The sequence below is a fragment of the Nicotiana tabacum genome, chromosome 6, assembly GCF_000715075.1.
Source record: "Nicotiana tabacum cultivar K326 chromosome 6, ASM71507v2, whole genome shotgun sequence".
Classification (NCBI taxonomy): Eukaryota; Viridiplantae; Streptophyta; class Magnoliopsida; order Solanales; family Solanaceae; genus Nicotiana; species Nicotiana tabacum.
Genome location: NC_134085.1, coordinates 7,634,453 through 7,652,445, shown reverse-complemented (window position 1 = coordinate 7,652,445; position 17,993 = coordinate 7,634,453). Strand labels below are relative to the sequence as shown.

Here is a 17,993-nt window from a genome sequence, read left to right as displayed (position 1 = left end):
GGAAAATCCAATGAGACAAAACCTTGTAAGGAAAAAAGAGTACAACGCGTATTAACTCCCCCTGATGAGATCATCAGTTCACATCGTTGAGCCTTCGTATTCCAATCTTGTACACTAGTTTCTTGAAGGTTGACGCCGGTAGATATTTGGTGAAAAAATCAGCCATATTATCACTTGAACGAATCCGTTGCACATTAATATCACCATTCTTTTGAAGATCATGTGTGAATAATAATTTAGGTCAAATGTGCTTTGTCCTAACTCCTTTATGAATCCTCTCTTTAATTGGGCTATGCATGTTGTATTTTCTTCATACAAAACTGTGGGTAGTTTGTCACACTTCAAACCACATTTGTCTCGAATAAGATGTATAGTAGACCTCAACCATACACATTCTCGACTTGCGTCATGAATAGCAATTATCTCAGCATGATTAGAAAAAGTAGCCATGATTGATTTCTTAGGCGATCTTCAAGATATGACAGTGTCACCACATGTAAACACATAACATGTTTGAGATCAAGCCTTGTGTGTGTCAGATAAATACCTCACATCGACATAACCAACAAGATCGGTATTGCAATCATTGTCATAAATAAGCCCACACCGGTAATCCCCCTTAGATAACACAATATGTGCTTGATTTAGTTCCAATTTCTCCTTGAGCAGAGCTATATCTTGCTAAAACATTAACTGAAAAAGTTATGTCATGCCTTGTAGTATTAGCAAGATATATTAGCGCACCAATTGCATTAAGATATGGTACTTTAGGACCAAGAAGCTCTTCATTATTTTCATGAGGTCGGAGTGGATCTTTATTTATATCGAATAATCTCACAACCATTGGGGTACTTAATGGATGTAATTTATCCACATAGAAGCTCTTTAAAATCTTTTTAATGTATGCTGATTGAAGGACACAAATTCCATCTTTCATATATTCAATTTGTAGACCAAGACAAAATTTTGTCTTTCCAATATCTTTCATTTCAAATTCTTTCTTTAAATAATCTACTGCTTTAGGAAGCTCTCCGGGAGTTCTAATGATATTTGAATCATCAACATACATGACAATTATAACAAATTCAAATTCATATCATTTTATAAGGACATAAGGACAAATTGAATTATTCTTATACCCTTCTTTCAACAAGTACTCTCTTGGGCGATTATATCACATGCGCCCTAATTGTTTCAATCCGTATAAGGATTTTTGAAGCTTTATTTAATAAATTTCTTGGAAACCTTAATATACTCCAAGACAATTTAAATCTTTCAATGATATCCACTATACACATATCAAGTTTTTCATATATTGCCAGATTAAAACCTGAAGTGACTATATCCATTATAAGAGAACATGTCTCCATATAATCAATTTACTAATTTTCTTGTGCCACAAGTCGTCTTTATGTCTATCGACTTGAACCTTTCGCACAAGAATACATTTATACCTCAATTGACTTTATACTTTTAGGTGTTGGACTATCCGTCCAACTTCACATTTTTCAAGTGAAGTCAATTTCATTGCATATTTTTTATTTGGCCAATCTTTTATCCGTCCAAATTTTATGACAGATTTGATCTCAATATCCTCGTCAATATTAATAATATTGAGCGCTACATTATATTAACAATATCGTCGACAATCATTTTATGTCGGTTCCATTATTACCCAATAAAGACATAACTTATTGAGATTTTTTTATCTCATTATTTTCAGGTACCTGAGCCTCTCCCATGAGGTCTTGTGAAGTGTTATGTCGTGGTGCTCTTCTAGGGCACTTGCCTCCTTATTATGACCATTTTGAATATTTGTCCCTCTCCTTCTTCAAGGAGTTTTATCTTTGGAACCGATTAGTCTGTTACGCTTCATGCGTGCCATAGACTCTGTCCCTCATGGACTTTATTCTATTTGGAGCATTAGCAGCTGAAATATGACATTTAACTTTGGTCAGCAAATGCGTCTGGCAATAATTTGTAAATGAATTATCACTTGAACTTCAAGTTCATATTTTCTTGTACGAGGATCTATATGTATTCATAATAATTCATTTCACGTATCACTTTCTTAGCTGCCCATTTTCTCCCCCTAATGTTGGGATCACTAACACATTTTCCAACCTTCTTTGGGAACTCATCTTTGTGCATTTTGGTGGCATAATTAAATCATATAGCACATCTATATTTCTATATAGAAATTATTTGTTTTCTGACCCTAAACCGATTGCGATAGGGAGAAATTTTTATAACTTGGCTAGATGCGTACAAGTGCTGATGTATAGTAAATAATACATCTCATACCAAATTTTGTTTTTGAGAGTTTTGTTCTCATAACCAATGATTTATGTATAATTGGAAGCATACAATTTCTACTAAACCAACTTGGATTTAAACCAGTATTATTAAGATAAATCATCATAATTTATATTCAGGAACTGTGCTCTAGTAACTTGAGCAAGCAATCTTGCAAAAGCCAAACTGCAAGTTGATAACAAATGCACATGTGACCATAGAATAGACGCATCTATTAAAATTATATAATAGTAAACGGTCCACATGGCAGGTGACTGGGCCCATATATTTATCACCTTTTATTTGTTCCAGAAATCAAGGGATTCAATTCTTGAATAAGCAACACAAGATAATTCTTGAAGAATCTTCTATTCTTCAATATATGCCAATGTAATTCTCAATTAATTTTTCGGATCATAATTGAACCAGAATGGTCAACTGGTTATGCCAACTAATATTTGTTTTAGTAAACCTCTAGTTTACTTGTGGCATATGATTCCATCATCATGCTTATATTTGTATAGTACAAATAGAAAAGAAAATGGGTAACCTTTCATATTTACCCAGTATAATTGTAGAAATACGAAGATATTCAATCTTCCTTTCATTTATAGTCTCAATATGCCAACCACTTTGAGTTATACATTTGAAACTCAAAAAGTTTCTTTTGAGACTTTACAATATCAATGTCATGAATAATTTTATTCATCTAGATAGTAACAAATTAGTTTTTACGGAGCTCTTAATAACTTTTGTACTACAAGATCTTTTATCATATCATTCATATGGTAAATGTCTCATTTACGGAGAAACTTATATCATAATAAATTGTCATGGTTAGAATTATCATAAGCAAAATCATTTCTTGCTTTAATTTTGCCTTTAATAACTTTTATAAGGCATGACAAAATAATATTTGGCGTATCACATGTAAGCGACCAATGACATATTCATGTAACCACACAATATTTCACTCAAACCTCCCTTAGAGGTGAGTTGTGTGGTATTCATATAATTATGAATTGCATGTCTTTATTCATTGTTTTTATCACATATTGCCACATTCAACTTTAGGAATGAGTTTGCATTCTCAATGCTTATCACAAGTCACATTCTCTTCAAGGAATGGATCATTATCAGCGACGTGCTTTATTATTTTCATCCCAATTTGATGGTAAACATTGCCTTCACATTTTGAAGGACTATTTTGAGAACCCTTATTGTTCTCCTTTTATAATCATAGTGATGATTATTATTATTTTGTTCTTTGGAACGCCCACATTCGTTGTTCAACCACTTGTCTTCATTTAAACTTATTATGCACTGCTACCACATTCACTTCAAGAATAGAGCAAATCAAATGAGACAATCTTCATGCCTTTAATGAAAAATATATTATTTTTGTTTACTCATCATATATCATCAATATGATACATTGGAATTCAAACCCAATGTTGTACCCATATAAAGGCATATTAGGCTATAATGAATTGGGACTTAAACCCAATTCTTATCATCACGGAGCATCAAGACTTAAACCCGATGTCTTATCTTTATGGTGCGTTGGGACTTGAACCCATCGTCTTACCCTCATATAATATTTATCACAAATTGTCTCATTCACTTTTAGGAATGAAACATAATTTTATGTAGCCAAAAATAAGTTAATAGAAATGATAAGAACTATTATCAACACAAATATGATGGAGTACAAACTCGTGTACTAGTATCTTACATATAAACATTTCAAAACAGAAAGTCACCATGTAGTGTTATTACTATATGATGTGTTACTGCAAACTAATACATGATGATTACATAAAATGTATACAAGAATTGAAACACATAACTAAATATACAATTTCAGAAAGCAAACAATCATGAGTAATAACTATTGCTAGCATATTTTGTTAACAGAAGATGTCAAATAGACTAGTAAAACATAATGATATCACTTTGCCAACTATCAACATAAAAAAAACATGTTGCACCTAATTAGATTAGTATGGATCATAATATAATTGACATTACTTTTCCTGAAGATTAACGAAAAATATTGCCTTTACCAAAATAGAAACCAAAGTATACAGTTTTTCACTCGCAAAATTTTTTCTTTCTCAAAGAAGCAATAGAATCACATCACGAAGCCAAACAAAATCGGAATAAAATCTCAACGTAGTATTACTAACATATATTAAAATCCTTGAAGTAATATGGCCATTCCTCCAACATGATCATGTGACATAACTATTATGAGTAAGAAAATTACCTTTTCAAGATTAACAGTATTTAGCTCTAACATGCTTGAAATTTAGTTTCATGGCACCTCTAGAATATAGTAGTAATTATTATCTACCTAATATACATGTCTAACTTTTGTAGTAATTATGTTATAATTTATAGAACCACTAAAAGGCTATTTAACGGACCAAATATTAGCATATGATGGTTCTACCTTGTTTCATTCGCTCCAAACTAACATATAACTCCTTTTCATTTTCACGGCGAGATATGGAAAGACCATACGAAATTTTGCGGCAACACTTCAACTTTTATGCCTAATTTTGTGGCTTACTTTGAAGTTGAAGAAGACCAAAACATTACTCAAAAACATAATATGATTAAAATAGACAATATAAGCAAACTATCAACATGGCATATGAAATGTCGTAGGTATGGTGATATAAATGAAATATTAGAGACTCATGTTGATAACGCGTTATAAAATAAAAGTAATTTAGTAAAACATGAACAAGAAATAAAGATAGAGAGAAAGAAAGAGATTTTCTTCTTCAATTATGTGTATTTTTCTATCTATTACAAGGCCTTTATACAGACATAAAAAGTGAAGAAAATATATCATGGAATATGTCATTCAACATAGAAAATATGTCATTGAATATATTATTAACCATTTGAGAGAAAGATCATGGAAGAAGATTAGACATCCACCATATTTGATTTTTATCATAACATATGTTCAATTATAAAATATAATATGGAACACTTCCGGAGGGCTAAGCTGCTTTAGTTTATGGAGTGTTTAAAATTGGTCCCTACTATGTCCAATTATAACTACTTATATAACTATAGTCTCTGCCTTCTCTGTAGAAAACTAGTGAGAGAAGGCCTATATTTCAATCAATCAATCAATAACTCCATCATGTCAGCCAAGGAAAATTTAACACTGATGAAGTAAAGAGTTAGATGAGAAGTCTGAGAAGATTTAGTTTGAAGAATAGGGCAACTTGTATCTAGCTTCTCATTATACATATTTATACAAATACCAAGTTCCTTATTCAGTACTAACTCTTGTACTTATCTCTATTTCCTACACAATGCAGACTCTTGAAACTTATCTCTATCAAACAAATGAAGAAAGGACCTCCTCACGCGCAGCGCACACAAACAGAAGGAAGAAGACAATTTTTTGGACCCACAAGTAAGTTATCGAGACACAATTACTCAAACTAATATTTTGTTTATCTGGATTGTGACGGTACATGTCCTTGAAAGAGGAACAAGTCAACATCAACAAGATAACCCCACAACTCATCTAAACTTTATCCCTATATCAGCTGCCGACAAAAATAGACTATATGCACCCCGGAAACAACTCCTTAGTCATCAAGCTATTAGGAAACGTATGGGCTATAACTTGTTACCCACAAAAATAAAAAAATAAAACTTGGAACTTTTTATTTTATTTTATTTTTTACGAATTTATTGCCACTTTTTGAAAGGAGTACATTTGAAGAAAGGGGTATTACGACACCTTCTTCACATGAAGTGAAAGAGGAAAGCTTAGTTGAAGAGTACATCTACTATCACTTCATCACCAAAAAAGTTGGCCATAAAGCTGTTACTTCAAGGAGGATCGTAGGTGAGCTTGCTTCGTTTTCTCTTCTTGACTCGAAAAGTTAGAAATTGCTATCTATCAACATTAAGAAGGCATCTAATTTGGCGAGGAAATGTAGTATAGTCGGCATTTATACACACTTCTTCGACCATGTGACTAAAAGAAGCCATTTTGACATCAACTCTATTTGCTTCTCTGAAGCAATGCTTTCTGATAACTCCATGTTGATCCTCACTTCATTGGGAATCCTCTAAGGAGTAGGACAATTGCCATAAATGCAGTTATGTAGTAACAGGGAATCTGTTTCACCAACAATAAGATTGAGCCCTTTTTGTATGCACCAGTTGATAGAAAATATTAGTGCACATGCTTCTGCCTATTTACTAGTTCCATGCCCAAGAGGTTTGGCGAAGGCCATTATAAATCTTCCCTTACAGTCTCTAATAACTCCTCCAGCGCCACATTTACCATTTATACAAGAGCCATCACTATTAACCTTAACAAAAAGGATGGGAGGTTTGATCCATCTAACACAGATGATTGATACTTCATTGAGATAGATGTTGCTGAGGATGCACATGTCATTTCAGTTTTCACCAAATCTATTCTCGCTCACCTTCATACAATCAACATAGTAGATCTGTCTCAAGGTCCAAATATCTTTCAAGGGGCCGGTCAAGGTACGTGTCTGCAGTTGACTTCTTCATTATATATGCTGATGATTAGAGTTTTATGTTATTTAACTGTATTATAATGCCATTTTTCTTGTATTTCCTATATTTCTTATATTGCTGTTGTTTTGTTATGTTAGGTTATTTTATGTTATGTTATGTATTTTATGTTATTTTATTATGAGTCTATTGATAGTACTAATATATCGTCACTTGGTGCTTTCATGAGCCGAGGGTCTCCTGGAAACAGTCTCTCTGCCCCTCGGGGTAGGGGTAAGGTCTGCGTACATATTACCCTCCCCAGACCCCACTTGTGGGATTATACTGGGTTGTTGTTGTTGTATTCTTCCCCACCAATAGTGCTGCCTCAAATCCTAATGGACCTCGCGACTTAAGGTCTTTCCATTCCATATTTGGAGTTCCATCTTGATCTCCATAATTCCCACAAAACAAAGGGAGGGAGAATCTTAAAAACATAAGCAATAACATAGTTCCTAGTCCTCTGATTCCAGCAACTGGTAATAAGAGTTCTCATATTAATATTATAGGCAATCCCTAATGGACCAACAAAGTAGTTCCAGATAGTTTGAGCGTAATGGCCACTGTAGAGAAGATGTTCCACTGACTCAGACCCATTGGTCATTCCAGGACTCATGCAGCAAGAGCATGCCGATGGTAAATTAATACCAAACTTTATGATCTTGTCATTAGTGGAGAGTCTGTCATGAATTGCTCTTCAGGATAAGAATGACATTTTGAAGGGAATGTCATTGTTCTAGATTTTGACATTATACTGATTATCACAACCTTTTTTTTTTACCCCTCCAAAAGATAATGTGTGTTATGGATGGTGGGTTAAAGAGCTTTTCCAATTAAAGTGACAAATTTGAAATAGAGATTATTTTATTTACAGAGTCGCCACTTGGAATTGATTTTTGCCTGTGTTCCAAGTCACCTTTTATTTGAATCTCTATTCAAAGGAAGGTTAGACTCTATTATTATTGGTCTACGAAAACAAAGTTCAGGTAAAGAATTATGTTGACCAGGGAGAAGGTGTAAGACATTCCCCGAGTCCCGTAGTTCTAGCACGATCGCTTTATTGACTAATGTAAGGCTTAAATCAACTTTTAGTTATTCTTGTATTTTATTGATTGGCTTATTTATTACCGCTTAATTAATTATTATATTTTATTAATTATGTTTACCAAGATGCGGAATGCACACAAGGATGCTTCTTTGGAATTAAATGTTAAACCAAGATATGGAATGCACACATGGTTAAAATATAATTATTTTAAATTTAAAGGCATCGAGACGCGGGAATGCGTACATGACCCCTCTATTACTTAAGCATATCAATCCAAGGTTCGGGTAGGAACACATGGGCTAATATTTAATGTTTTTTCTAGCATTGTAATTTATTCGTCTCTTTCGTATCCGTGATATTCATTTGCATATTTTTTAAATATGTTTTATTTATTTATTTATTGCAACGAAGTTTATAACATATCTCAATCACTCACAATCATTTTCTTATCAATCGGCCTTGACTTTCACCTAGGTTCAGTTTATTAATAACTTTCGCATAATATAATTTCAACAATAATGCAAGAATAATACTTAAACAAATCAAAATAATATAAAAAAGTAACAACAATAATTATGTAATGCAGATTATGAACTAAACCTTTAACATAAGCTATTAAAAAATTCCATTGAATTAGTTTCAAAAATAAAATCCAAATATGAGGGCATGAACTATATGATACCATATCAAGTAACACCATATCTTAATGGGTTCGAAAGTGTCATAAAATGGAAAACTTGATGTGTACTTTTCATAGATTAGTTAAATAATTTATTATATCATAACTATAGATTAATACTAATTCTTGAGTTAGTACACTCTAAAGTTGACTATTCAGACACTTGTTTAAACCATAGCTACTGAATACTTGGAATAAATATTGAAAATGCTCTCGGTAATCACATAAGTTATATAGTGTCACCAAGAAATGTTTAATTTTTTTTATAATTAATTTGAATTAAAGATATGCATCCCAATGAACAAATTCACAATACAACTAAACTTCTCCACAAAATATTAAACACATATTGTAACTATGAAGAGAAGAATAAGAACCTTTACGGTGACGATTTTTACTGTATCAAGAAAACTCTAACAAATAGATATTCAATGTCGAACTTTTGAAATAGCAACGAACAACAGTGAACCATAAGCTGAAAACTCAACGAGAACTTTTTGAGACCTGGATCTTGAACGGAAAATCCTAACTTTGCGTGCTTTGTGAGAATGGAATTTTTCGTTCTTGTTAACCACCTAAAACTGATACTTCCTTTTTCGTTCTTCTCTTTTTCCAAATATTCTCTTGTCCATTCTTTTTTTTTTCCAGATTCCACCCCATCTTATATATAGATGTGTATGTGCTTTATAACTTATGTGAAAAAAGTGGGGAAATGGGGATTGGAATGTGAGTGTGTGCAGATGATCGTGTATCTGTGCAATGTGAGTGAGTCTTGCAAAAAGTGGGGGTGAGACATGAGTGAAATGGGGAAATGGGGAAGTGTGTGGGGAACATATGGGGGACAAGGAGTGGGAATAACTTTATTAATGGGATAGGGAATAACTTTATTAGTGGGATAATGAATAACTTTATTAGTGGGATAAGGGGACCAACGTGGGAAAAAATGGGAGCGGGAAAGATGGAGCGAGAAGTGAGGTACTGGTGAAATGAGTGGGGAAAAGAGTTCAAACATGGTAAAAAATTAGGTGCTCACAGCATGACCCTCTTTGCTTGGAAGCATGAAGAGTTTTTAGGCAAAGAAAAGATGAGAAATATGACTAATTTTTGGTCGTACCATTATTCAAAAGGGAGAAATAAAAGATATGGTGCAACTGAGCTTGGTTTGGGCGGCCTATATATCAGGTCGCGTGTAGTTCAAAGAAAAGGTTGGAATGATGAGATGAGAAATCGAGTGAGTTCCCGCCGAGGCTCTGGTCCGTAAGTCTATTATTACATCAAAATAATAAAAAAAGAAACTGAACAAACCTATCAGTTATGAGTTACAAGATTCCTATCTATGAGTCTTCTAAAGTTTGATCTTGAGTCTTGGATGGTTCTTCCTGCAAACTCTGATCTGAATCTTGATGCTCGTTAGCTGCAGCCGCTGGTTCATTCTTCTTCAGCTTTTCAGATCAAAACGGGACATACAGAGCTTGTGACTCCAACTATGTCTTGAGCAATCTACATCTTTCCTTCGCTTCTGCACTTTGGATTCACTTCTTTTCCTTTTTCTTTATTCTGGATTGAGACTCATTCTTTGGGCATCTCGAACCCTGTGCCTCGAGGTAAAACCTGCTTAGACACCAAAGCAAATCAACGAACGAAATTTTTATGCCCCAGTTTTCACTAGGAAAATTTCGTGAGTTATTGTAACAAAATTCTAAACTACTTTTTTATTGAAAGCAATAAAATCATGATTGTGTATCCTTGAGAAAAATGATTGGGGAGTGGGGCCCTATATCTATACTAAAAGTCTACTAGGGAGTGGAGACCCTATGTTGGAAAGCTCAGTTAGGGATTAGCGTACCCTATACTGGTAAAGGAAATGTAACCCGGGGTTGGTGCCATGTATTACTGAAAAGGAAATGTAACCAGGGGTTGACACCCTGTATTACTAACAACAACAAAAGAATGTTGAATCCCCCTGGGTGATAAAGTTCTACCTAGGTTAAACTAACAAAAGCAAATCTGGGCGAAGAGTACTTCTACCTGGAAACTATGAGCCGGATCCCCCTAGGCAAAAGGGTTCTACCTGGGTTAAACTAACAAAAGCAAACCTGGGCGAATAGTACTTCCACTCGGAAACTATGAGCCGGATCCCCCTAGGCAAAAATATTCTACCTGGGTTAAGCTAATGTAAAACAACCTGAGCGAAGAGTACTTCTACCCGAAAATATGAGCTGGATCCCCCTAGGCGAAAAGGTTCTACCTGGGTTAAGCTACGTAAAAATAACCTGAGCGAAGAGTACTTCTACCCGGAAATATGAGCTGGATACCCTTGGGCGAAAAGGTTCTACCAAGGTTAAGCTACGTAAAAATAACCTGAGCGAAGAGTACTTCTACACGGAACTATGAGTTGGATCCCCATAGGCGAAAAAGTTCTACCTGGGTTAAGCTAATGTAAAACAACCTGAGCGAAGAGTACTTCTACCCGAAAATATGAGCTGGATCCCCCTAGGCGAAAATGTTCTACCTGGGTTAAGCTATGTAAAAATAACCTGAGCGAAGAGTACTTCTACCCGGAACTATGAGCTGGATCCTGCTAGGCGAAAAGGTTCTACCTGGGTTAAGCTACGTAAAAATAACTTGAGCGAAAATTACTTCTACCCGGAACTATGAGCTGGATCCCCCTAGGCGAAAAGGTTCTACCTGGGTTAAGCTAATGTAAAACAACCTGAGCGAAAAGTACTTCTACCCGAAACTATGAGCTGGATCCCCCTAGGCGAAAAAGTTCTACCTGGGTTAAGCTAATGTAAAACAACCTGAGCGAAGAGTACTTCTACCCGGAACTATGAGCTGGATCCCCCTAGGTGAAAAAGTTCTACCTGGGTTAAGCTAAAAAAAAAATAGGAGGTGAGAACAATAGTGACGTATGCCAAAAGTAAAAGAAAAATGGAGATTTAAGGAACTTACGTTTGTTGACATTCGTTCTTTTAGAATCACCATTCTGCATGCTTTGTTCTTGCTTCAAACAAATAAAAATTTGTGAGTTTTCAACGTGGTGGTTGATTTGTGGCCTTGATGCCCTGAGTAGCTTGGTTCACGGCCACTGCTGTCGAAGAACCAATTCTGTTAGTGTGGTACCGAGTTGTCCATGGTACCTCTACCCTTGTGTCTAAGGCAAGGCTATTTTTTTCTTTAAAATCTAGCTCTGTTGTCTTGCACCCAGTATCAGTTTGTGTCCGTAGTGCTTATCAACTTTTCTTATGAAGCAGGTTTTACTTAGGCGACCTTTTCAGTTTATTTGAGACACTTTATTAGATGGATTCGTGCCTTCATCAATGCCATATATTCCCCAAATTGTGCTTGACATTACAGAGAAACTGTATCCAGTTTTGCAGCCCTTTCTTTGCTTCGATTTTGATGCAGGATTAGACTGAAAGGGACTCAAAGAAAAATTATGGGTAAAAATAGAATAATAATTGGAAGCGAAAAAGAACTGTGCTTAAACAAAAGGTGTCCCTTTCGGGGAAAGGAATATGGAGACTTATCTGGAGGTATGTGCCGACTTCAATGAATGATGACATGCATTTTGGACTGGACGCCTGATGTGTCTAAGCTGTCTAATTCTCAAAATCTGTCGTAAATGCTCATCTTGAATTTGTCTTGGTTGTGCTCGTGCCGGAGAATCGAAGACCCTTATTATCTTAGTAGCGCCCTTTGCAGGTTTTCTCTAACTAACCTCTCTTATTTCTCTACTAATCGTCGCCTTATGGTGCCCATCTGGGTTTTCACTAATAAGACTCTCTCATCTCTTTGTTCACTGTTGCCTTATAGTGCCCGTACGGGTTTTCACTGATAAGACTCATTTACTTTTGACTAAGATACTGCATGAGGGAGGTTACCCAATGCCCTTGGCATGTGAACTTCAAACATTCTCAAACACATCGATCAGAAGCTCTTGAAAGGTAAAATGACGAAATGAACCTTGAAACGAATTACAATTTTTGGAAACCGTTTTTTACAGAAAAACCGTGAAATAAAACAAACTTCTGCCCCAGTTTTGGAGTACTAGGAATATGGGTTTTTTGTTCTGATAGGACCGAACCCAGGGTAAGGCTTCCTACGTATCCTTTCGGAATCAGGTCTCACGTAGTTCAATGAAAAGAGTTATTATTTTTTTTTTTGGCTTTTTTGCTTTTGTTTCCCCAAGTACATAAGTAGACAAATATGGATCAAAAGGCTTAACAAAAGGGTGACACCTATTTGGAGTAGCGAGCAAATGATAACCTTTGTCACTTTAATCTGAGAAAATCAATGCGTGAAAATTCTATAGTGGGTATATATCAGACATAATATCTTTTGACTGCATCTGCGTTAATAGTCATGTCTGGTACCCGTCTTACTTCATATACCAAGTGCAAGGCCCCTTTTGGTAATACTTTCTTGATGATGTAGGGTCCTTGCCAGTTTGGGGCAAATTTTCCTATAGCTTCCAACTGGTGCGAAAGGATGCGTTTCAACACCAGCTGACCTACCTCTAACTGCCTTGGGCGCACTTTCTTATTGTAAGCGCGTGCCATTCTTTGCTGATATAATTGGCCAAAACACACTGCTGCTAGCCATTTTTCATCGATCAACATCAGTTGTTCTAATCGGGTCTTGACCCACTCAGTGTCTTCAATCTCTGATTCCATAATAATTCGGAGAGAGGGAATTTCGACTTCAGCGGGTATTACAACTTCAGTTTCATATACAAGCAGATACAGAGTTGCACCAATAGATGTGCGACTTCAGCGAAGGGTAATGCCCCCAACATTCCGAGTTCGTGGCTTGTGCCCCGCATTCGCATAGAAGGAGTTCTCCTGCAGACAAATTTACCATTTGCATTCGCGAGAGTTCCTTCGCGAACGCGAAGAAGGATATACCAAATGATAGTAGAAGCCTAAAACACCAGAAATTTCAAGTCTAAACATTCCGAAACCTATTTGAAACACACCCGAGCCCTCGAGGCTCCAAACCAAACATGCACACAATTCTAAAATATCATACGGACTTGCTCGTGCAATCAAATCGCTAAAATAACACCTAAAATTACGGATTTAGTATCAAAATCAATGAAATTCTCAAGAACACTTAAAGTTTCTATTTTCACAACCGAGGGTCCGAATCACGTCATATAAAATCTGTTTATTACCAAATTTTATAGACTTGATGTTATTATTATATTAAACCTGTACCGGACTCCAAAACCAATATACGGTCCCGATACTAACAAGATCAAGAATTATTCCATTTCTAAAAAATTGTATATTTTCAGTTTAACAATTTTCTTCAAAAATTCATTTCTCGAGCTAGGGACCTCAGAATTCAATTCCGAACATACGCCCAAATTCCATATTTTACTACGGACCCTCCGAAACCATCAAAATACAGGTCCGGGTTCGGGTCCGTTTTAAAGGCATTCTTAGCATTTTCTCAAATTTTGACATAAAGGCTTTTCGGAAGCTGTCACACCTCCTTTTTCCGCCCCCGCGAGGGGCGCAGAGGGAGTTTTTCCAATTAAAGGACAATCGAAACGAGATTTATTTATTTATTTCAGAGTCGCCACTTGGGAGATTTAAGGTGTCCCAAGTCACCAATTTTAATCCCGAATCGAGGAAAAGAATGACTCCATATTACAGTCTGCGTACCAGAAATCTGGATAAGGAATTTTGTTAACCCGGGAGAAGGTGTTAGGCATTCCCGAGTTCCGTGGTTCTAGCACGGTCGCTCAACTGTCATATTCGGCTTGATTATCTGATTTAATACATGTTGAACCTATGTGCAAAATTTAACTTTTAACCGCTTTTATCATTTACTGTTATTTTTATCAAGAATTGCAACATCGTGGAAACACATCTCGAACCACGTCACAATCAATGTACCCATGATTAGAGACACATTTCGACTCCGTTGAGATTTGAATTTGGGTCACATAAATGTGCACCCGAGTTTAAGAAGGTAAGATTTATTAAGGCGCGTCCTAAAGCAACTAGCGTATTGTTATTTTGGGAAGGCCGTAAAATTCGCTAAACGGCCTGTCCCGAATTCTAAGTATTTTCATATATACATTTAGAGGGCCCCGCAGCTTGTGCATTTTTGTTTGTCGAGGCTCGTCTCATTATTGTTTTAAAAATAGGATAATCTTAGAACAACTACATTTTTTTATTTTTCGTTTTTCTCTAAAATAAATGAAGAAAAAATGTTACTTTATTTGCATACTTCGAGTTATTATAGTTAAGTTTCGAAAGTGAGTCGTTTAAAGAGTTTACATGGGCAGCGCATAGAATATTCTACATACAGACAGTAAAAGAAAGAAAAGACTACATTAAACTACAACTTCAATTCTTTCACATTTTTGCATTCATGCTTCGAGTGGCTTACAAGATGAACCCGTGTATCAGTTTGTGTACCTGGTATTTGGAAAGCAAGGAAAGAAGATGAAGATCAGTAGAAGCAGCAGTAGTGTAAATACACAGCAACAACAACAACCCCAGCAGCAATTCGACCCAGGTTCAAGGCCCAGAAAACTTTGAAGAAAACCGAACAACTCAATAGAACAACACCAAAAGTATGTAAACAAACTAAACAACAACAACCCACGCGTGTATTAAACCCGAAACTTCTCACTTTGTTTTTGTTTTCTCTTTTTAAACTCTACCACACTCTCTTCAGATTTTCAGAATGTATTCGTCTCTCCCAAAATTCTCCCAAAAACCCTCTTTCTAAAAATTCTCCTCCTAAAATCTCTTAAAATTTCTCCCAAAATCTCTCCCAAAAATTCTCCTCTCTCTCAAATTCTTCTCCTCCAATCTCTCCCCAAAATTCTCTTCCCTTTTTTCCCTACCTCTCCCAATTCTTCTCCCCCTCCCCCCTTATATACAAAGCAAGATCCCCTTTTACCTCTTTCCCCTTTAACTTTTATTATTACCCACACTTTTACTTTAGTAAAAGTAGTCAACGTGGCCCCCCCGTGTTCCCTCTTTTGAAAAGTAGTCAAAGTGAGCCCCGTGTTCCCTCATTTTGAAAAGAAGACATTATTACCCACCTTTTCCTTTTTGCTTTTATCATTATGTCTTGTCCCCACCATAATTAAATAATCTGCAATTTGTTAATTCCCGTATTACCCCTAAAACTACTGTTACTGCCCTGATTCAAAATCTGTTATAATTTCAAAAATCTGTCCAAATAACAATTATCGCACAATTAAGTAATAATTAAGCATAAAATTGTATATTTGGACATTAAATGCTAAAAATGCAAACGATGCCTATTTTTGTAAATTTTTATTTTTTGTAAACAAACTTAATTACTAACAAATTGTAGAATTAAATCCTACATGCAAAATGCGACATATTTTTGTATTTTTTATTAATTTAGCAAATAAACATGCACAGACAAAAACAAATAATTATTCAAAATATCACAAAATACCACAAAATTGCACACCAAGAAAAATTATTTTATTTTTGAATTTTTGGGAGTAATTCTCATATAGGGCAAAAATCACGTGCTTAAAGCTGCCCCTCTTTGCTTGAAGACACGAAAGGTTTTCGTGCAAAGATAAAGCGAGCGATTTTTCTCATCCGAGTACTCCGTACGAAGCATTTTTTTTTTGAAAAAGATTTGACCGAACCTTTTCTTCAGAGGTTTCCTACATATCTTGGGCTAAATAGGAATCAGGTCACTGTAGTTCGGGAAGTTTTTGGTAGCTGGGACTACCGTAGGACTGCAATGTTACTGTTGTTGCATGCTATTACCACTGCTTACTAATCTCCTTGTTACACCGTGCTTAAAAGAAAACAAGAAGCTAGGCTAGACTGCAATTTGTTCTTGTTACCTTGCTTTCTTGTCTGTTGCATTTTTTTTCCGGTGCTTTTCTTCCGATGCTTTTCTTCCTTTCGACACATGCATTTGAGTTTTTGCTGGGACCTCTTATTGCAACCTTCTGCTTCCCAGTGTCGGGGAATTTTATTGTTTCCTGCTGGGGATTCCTATTGTAACCCTCTGTTTTATTGTCCTCTGACTTGATCCTCTGTTATATGGGCGGGCTCCCAACTTCAACACTTGAAATGAAAAGACTGAAATGTATGCCTCTGTTATCTGGGCGGGCTCCCAACTTCAACGCTTGAAATGTAAAGACTGAAATGTATGCCTCTGTTCTATGGGCGGGCTCCCAACTTCAACACTTGAAATGAAAAGACTGAAATGTATGCCTCTGTTCTATGGGCGGGATCCCAACTTCAACACTTGGAATGAAAAGACTGAAATGTATGCCTCTGTTCTATGGGCGGGCTCCCAACTCCAACAACAACTTTAAAAATAAACGCCATTCCTCTCTTCAGGCGGGCTCCTGACTTCAACCAATAAATCGCCATTCTGTTATTCAGGGGGGCTCCTGACTTCAACCAATACTTGAACTGTGTGTCTCCGTTCTTCAGGCGGACTCCTGATTGCTAAATTTAAAATTGAATGTTCCTATTCTCCAGGCGGACTCCTGACTTTTGAAATTTAAACTGTATGTCTCCGTTCTTCAGGCAGACTCCTGACGTCAAACTTGAAAAGTATGTCTCTGTTCTACAGGCGGACTCCTGATTGCTAAATTTGAAATTGAATGTCTCTATTCTCCAGGCGGACTCCTGCTGTCAAACATGAAAAGTATGTCTCTGTTCTCCAGGCAGACTCCTGATTGCTAAATTTAAAATTGAATGTCTCTATTCTCCAGGCGGACTCCTGCTGTCAAACTTGAAAAGTATGTCTCTGTTCTCCAGGCAGACTCCTGATTGCTAAATTTAAAATTGAATGTCTCTATTCTCCAGGCGGACTCCTGCTGTCAAACTTGAAAAGTATGTCTCTGTTCTCCAGGCAGACTCCTGATTGTTAAATTTAAATTTGAATGTCTCTATTCTCCAGGCGGACTCCTGATTGCTAAATTTGAAATTGAATGTCTCTATTCTCCAGGCGGACTCCTGATTTCAACAACAACTTAGGAGGAAATGCCTCTCCTATGGGTAAAATAAACTTAGGAGGAAATGCCTCTCCTATGGGAAAGACTAAACTTAGGAGGAAATGCATCTCATATGGGGTGAAACTAAAACAAACTTAGGAGGAAATACATCTCCTATGGGTGAAACTAAAACAAACTTAGGAGGAAATGCATCTCCTATGGGTAAAACTAAACGTAGGAGGACATGCGTCTCTTATGGGTAAAAACAAAACTTTAGGAGGAAATGCCTCTCCTATGGGTGAAACTAAACTTAGGAGGAAATGCCTCTCCTATGGGTAAAAATAAACTTTAGGAGGAAATGCATCTCCTATGGGAGAAAATAAACTTAGGAGGAAATGCGTCTCCTATGGTTAAAAAACAAACTTAGGAGGAAA

At 36.0% G+C, this 17,993-nt stretch overlaps 1 protein-coding gene across 6 annotated transcripts; it reads left to right on the top strand.

Annotated features, from left to right (window-relative positions):
* The first annotated feature begins 5,103 nt into the window (after positions 1-5,103).
* Positions 5,104-16,398, top strand: LOC107778495 (uncharacterized). Of its 6 annotated transcripts, none has more exons than XR_012710221.1 (4): positions 5,104-5,545; positions 5,640-5,737; positions 6,039-6,178; positions 6,715-6,932. XR_012710221.1 is itself a non-coding variant. In XM_075254531.1 (4 exons), the coding sequence occupies exons 1-4, from the start codon at positions 5,634-5,636 to the stop codon at positions 15,064-15,066; spliced, it is 414 nt and encodes a 137-aa protein (XP_075110632.1). In that variant the 5' UTR covers positions 5,104-5,633; the 3' UTR covers positions 15,067-16,398. The 6 variants fall into 6 exon arrangements, 2 of the variants coding, with proteins under 2 accessions (XP_075110632.1, XP_016454250.1); XM_075254531.1 differs by adding an exon at positions 15,017-16,398 and having other exon boundaries at positions 5,104-5,737; positions 6,715-6,834; XM_016598764.2 differs by adding an exon at positions 7,374-9,372 and having other exon boundaries at positions 5,104-5,737; positions 6,715-6,834.
* The last annotated feature ends 1,595 nt before the right edge of the window (positions 16,399-17,993 follow it).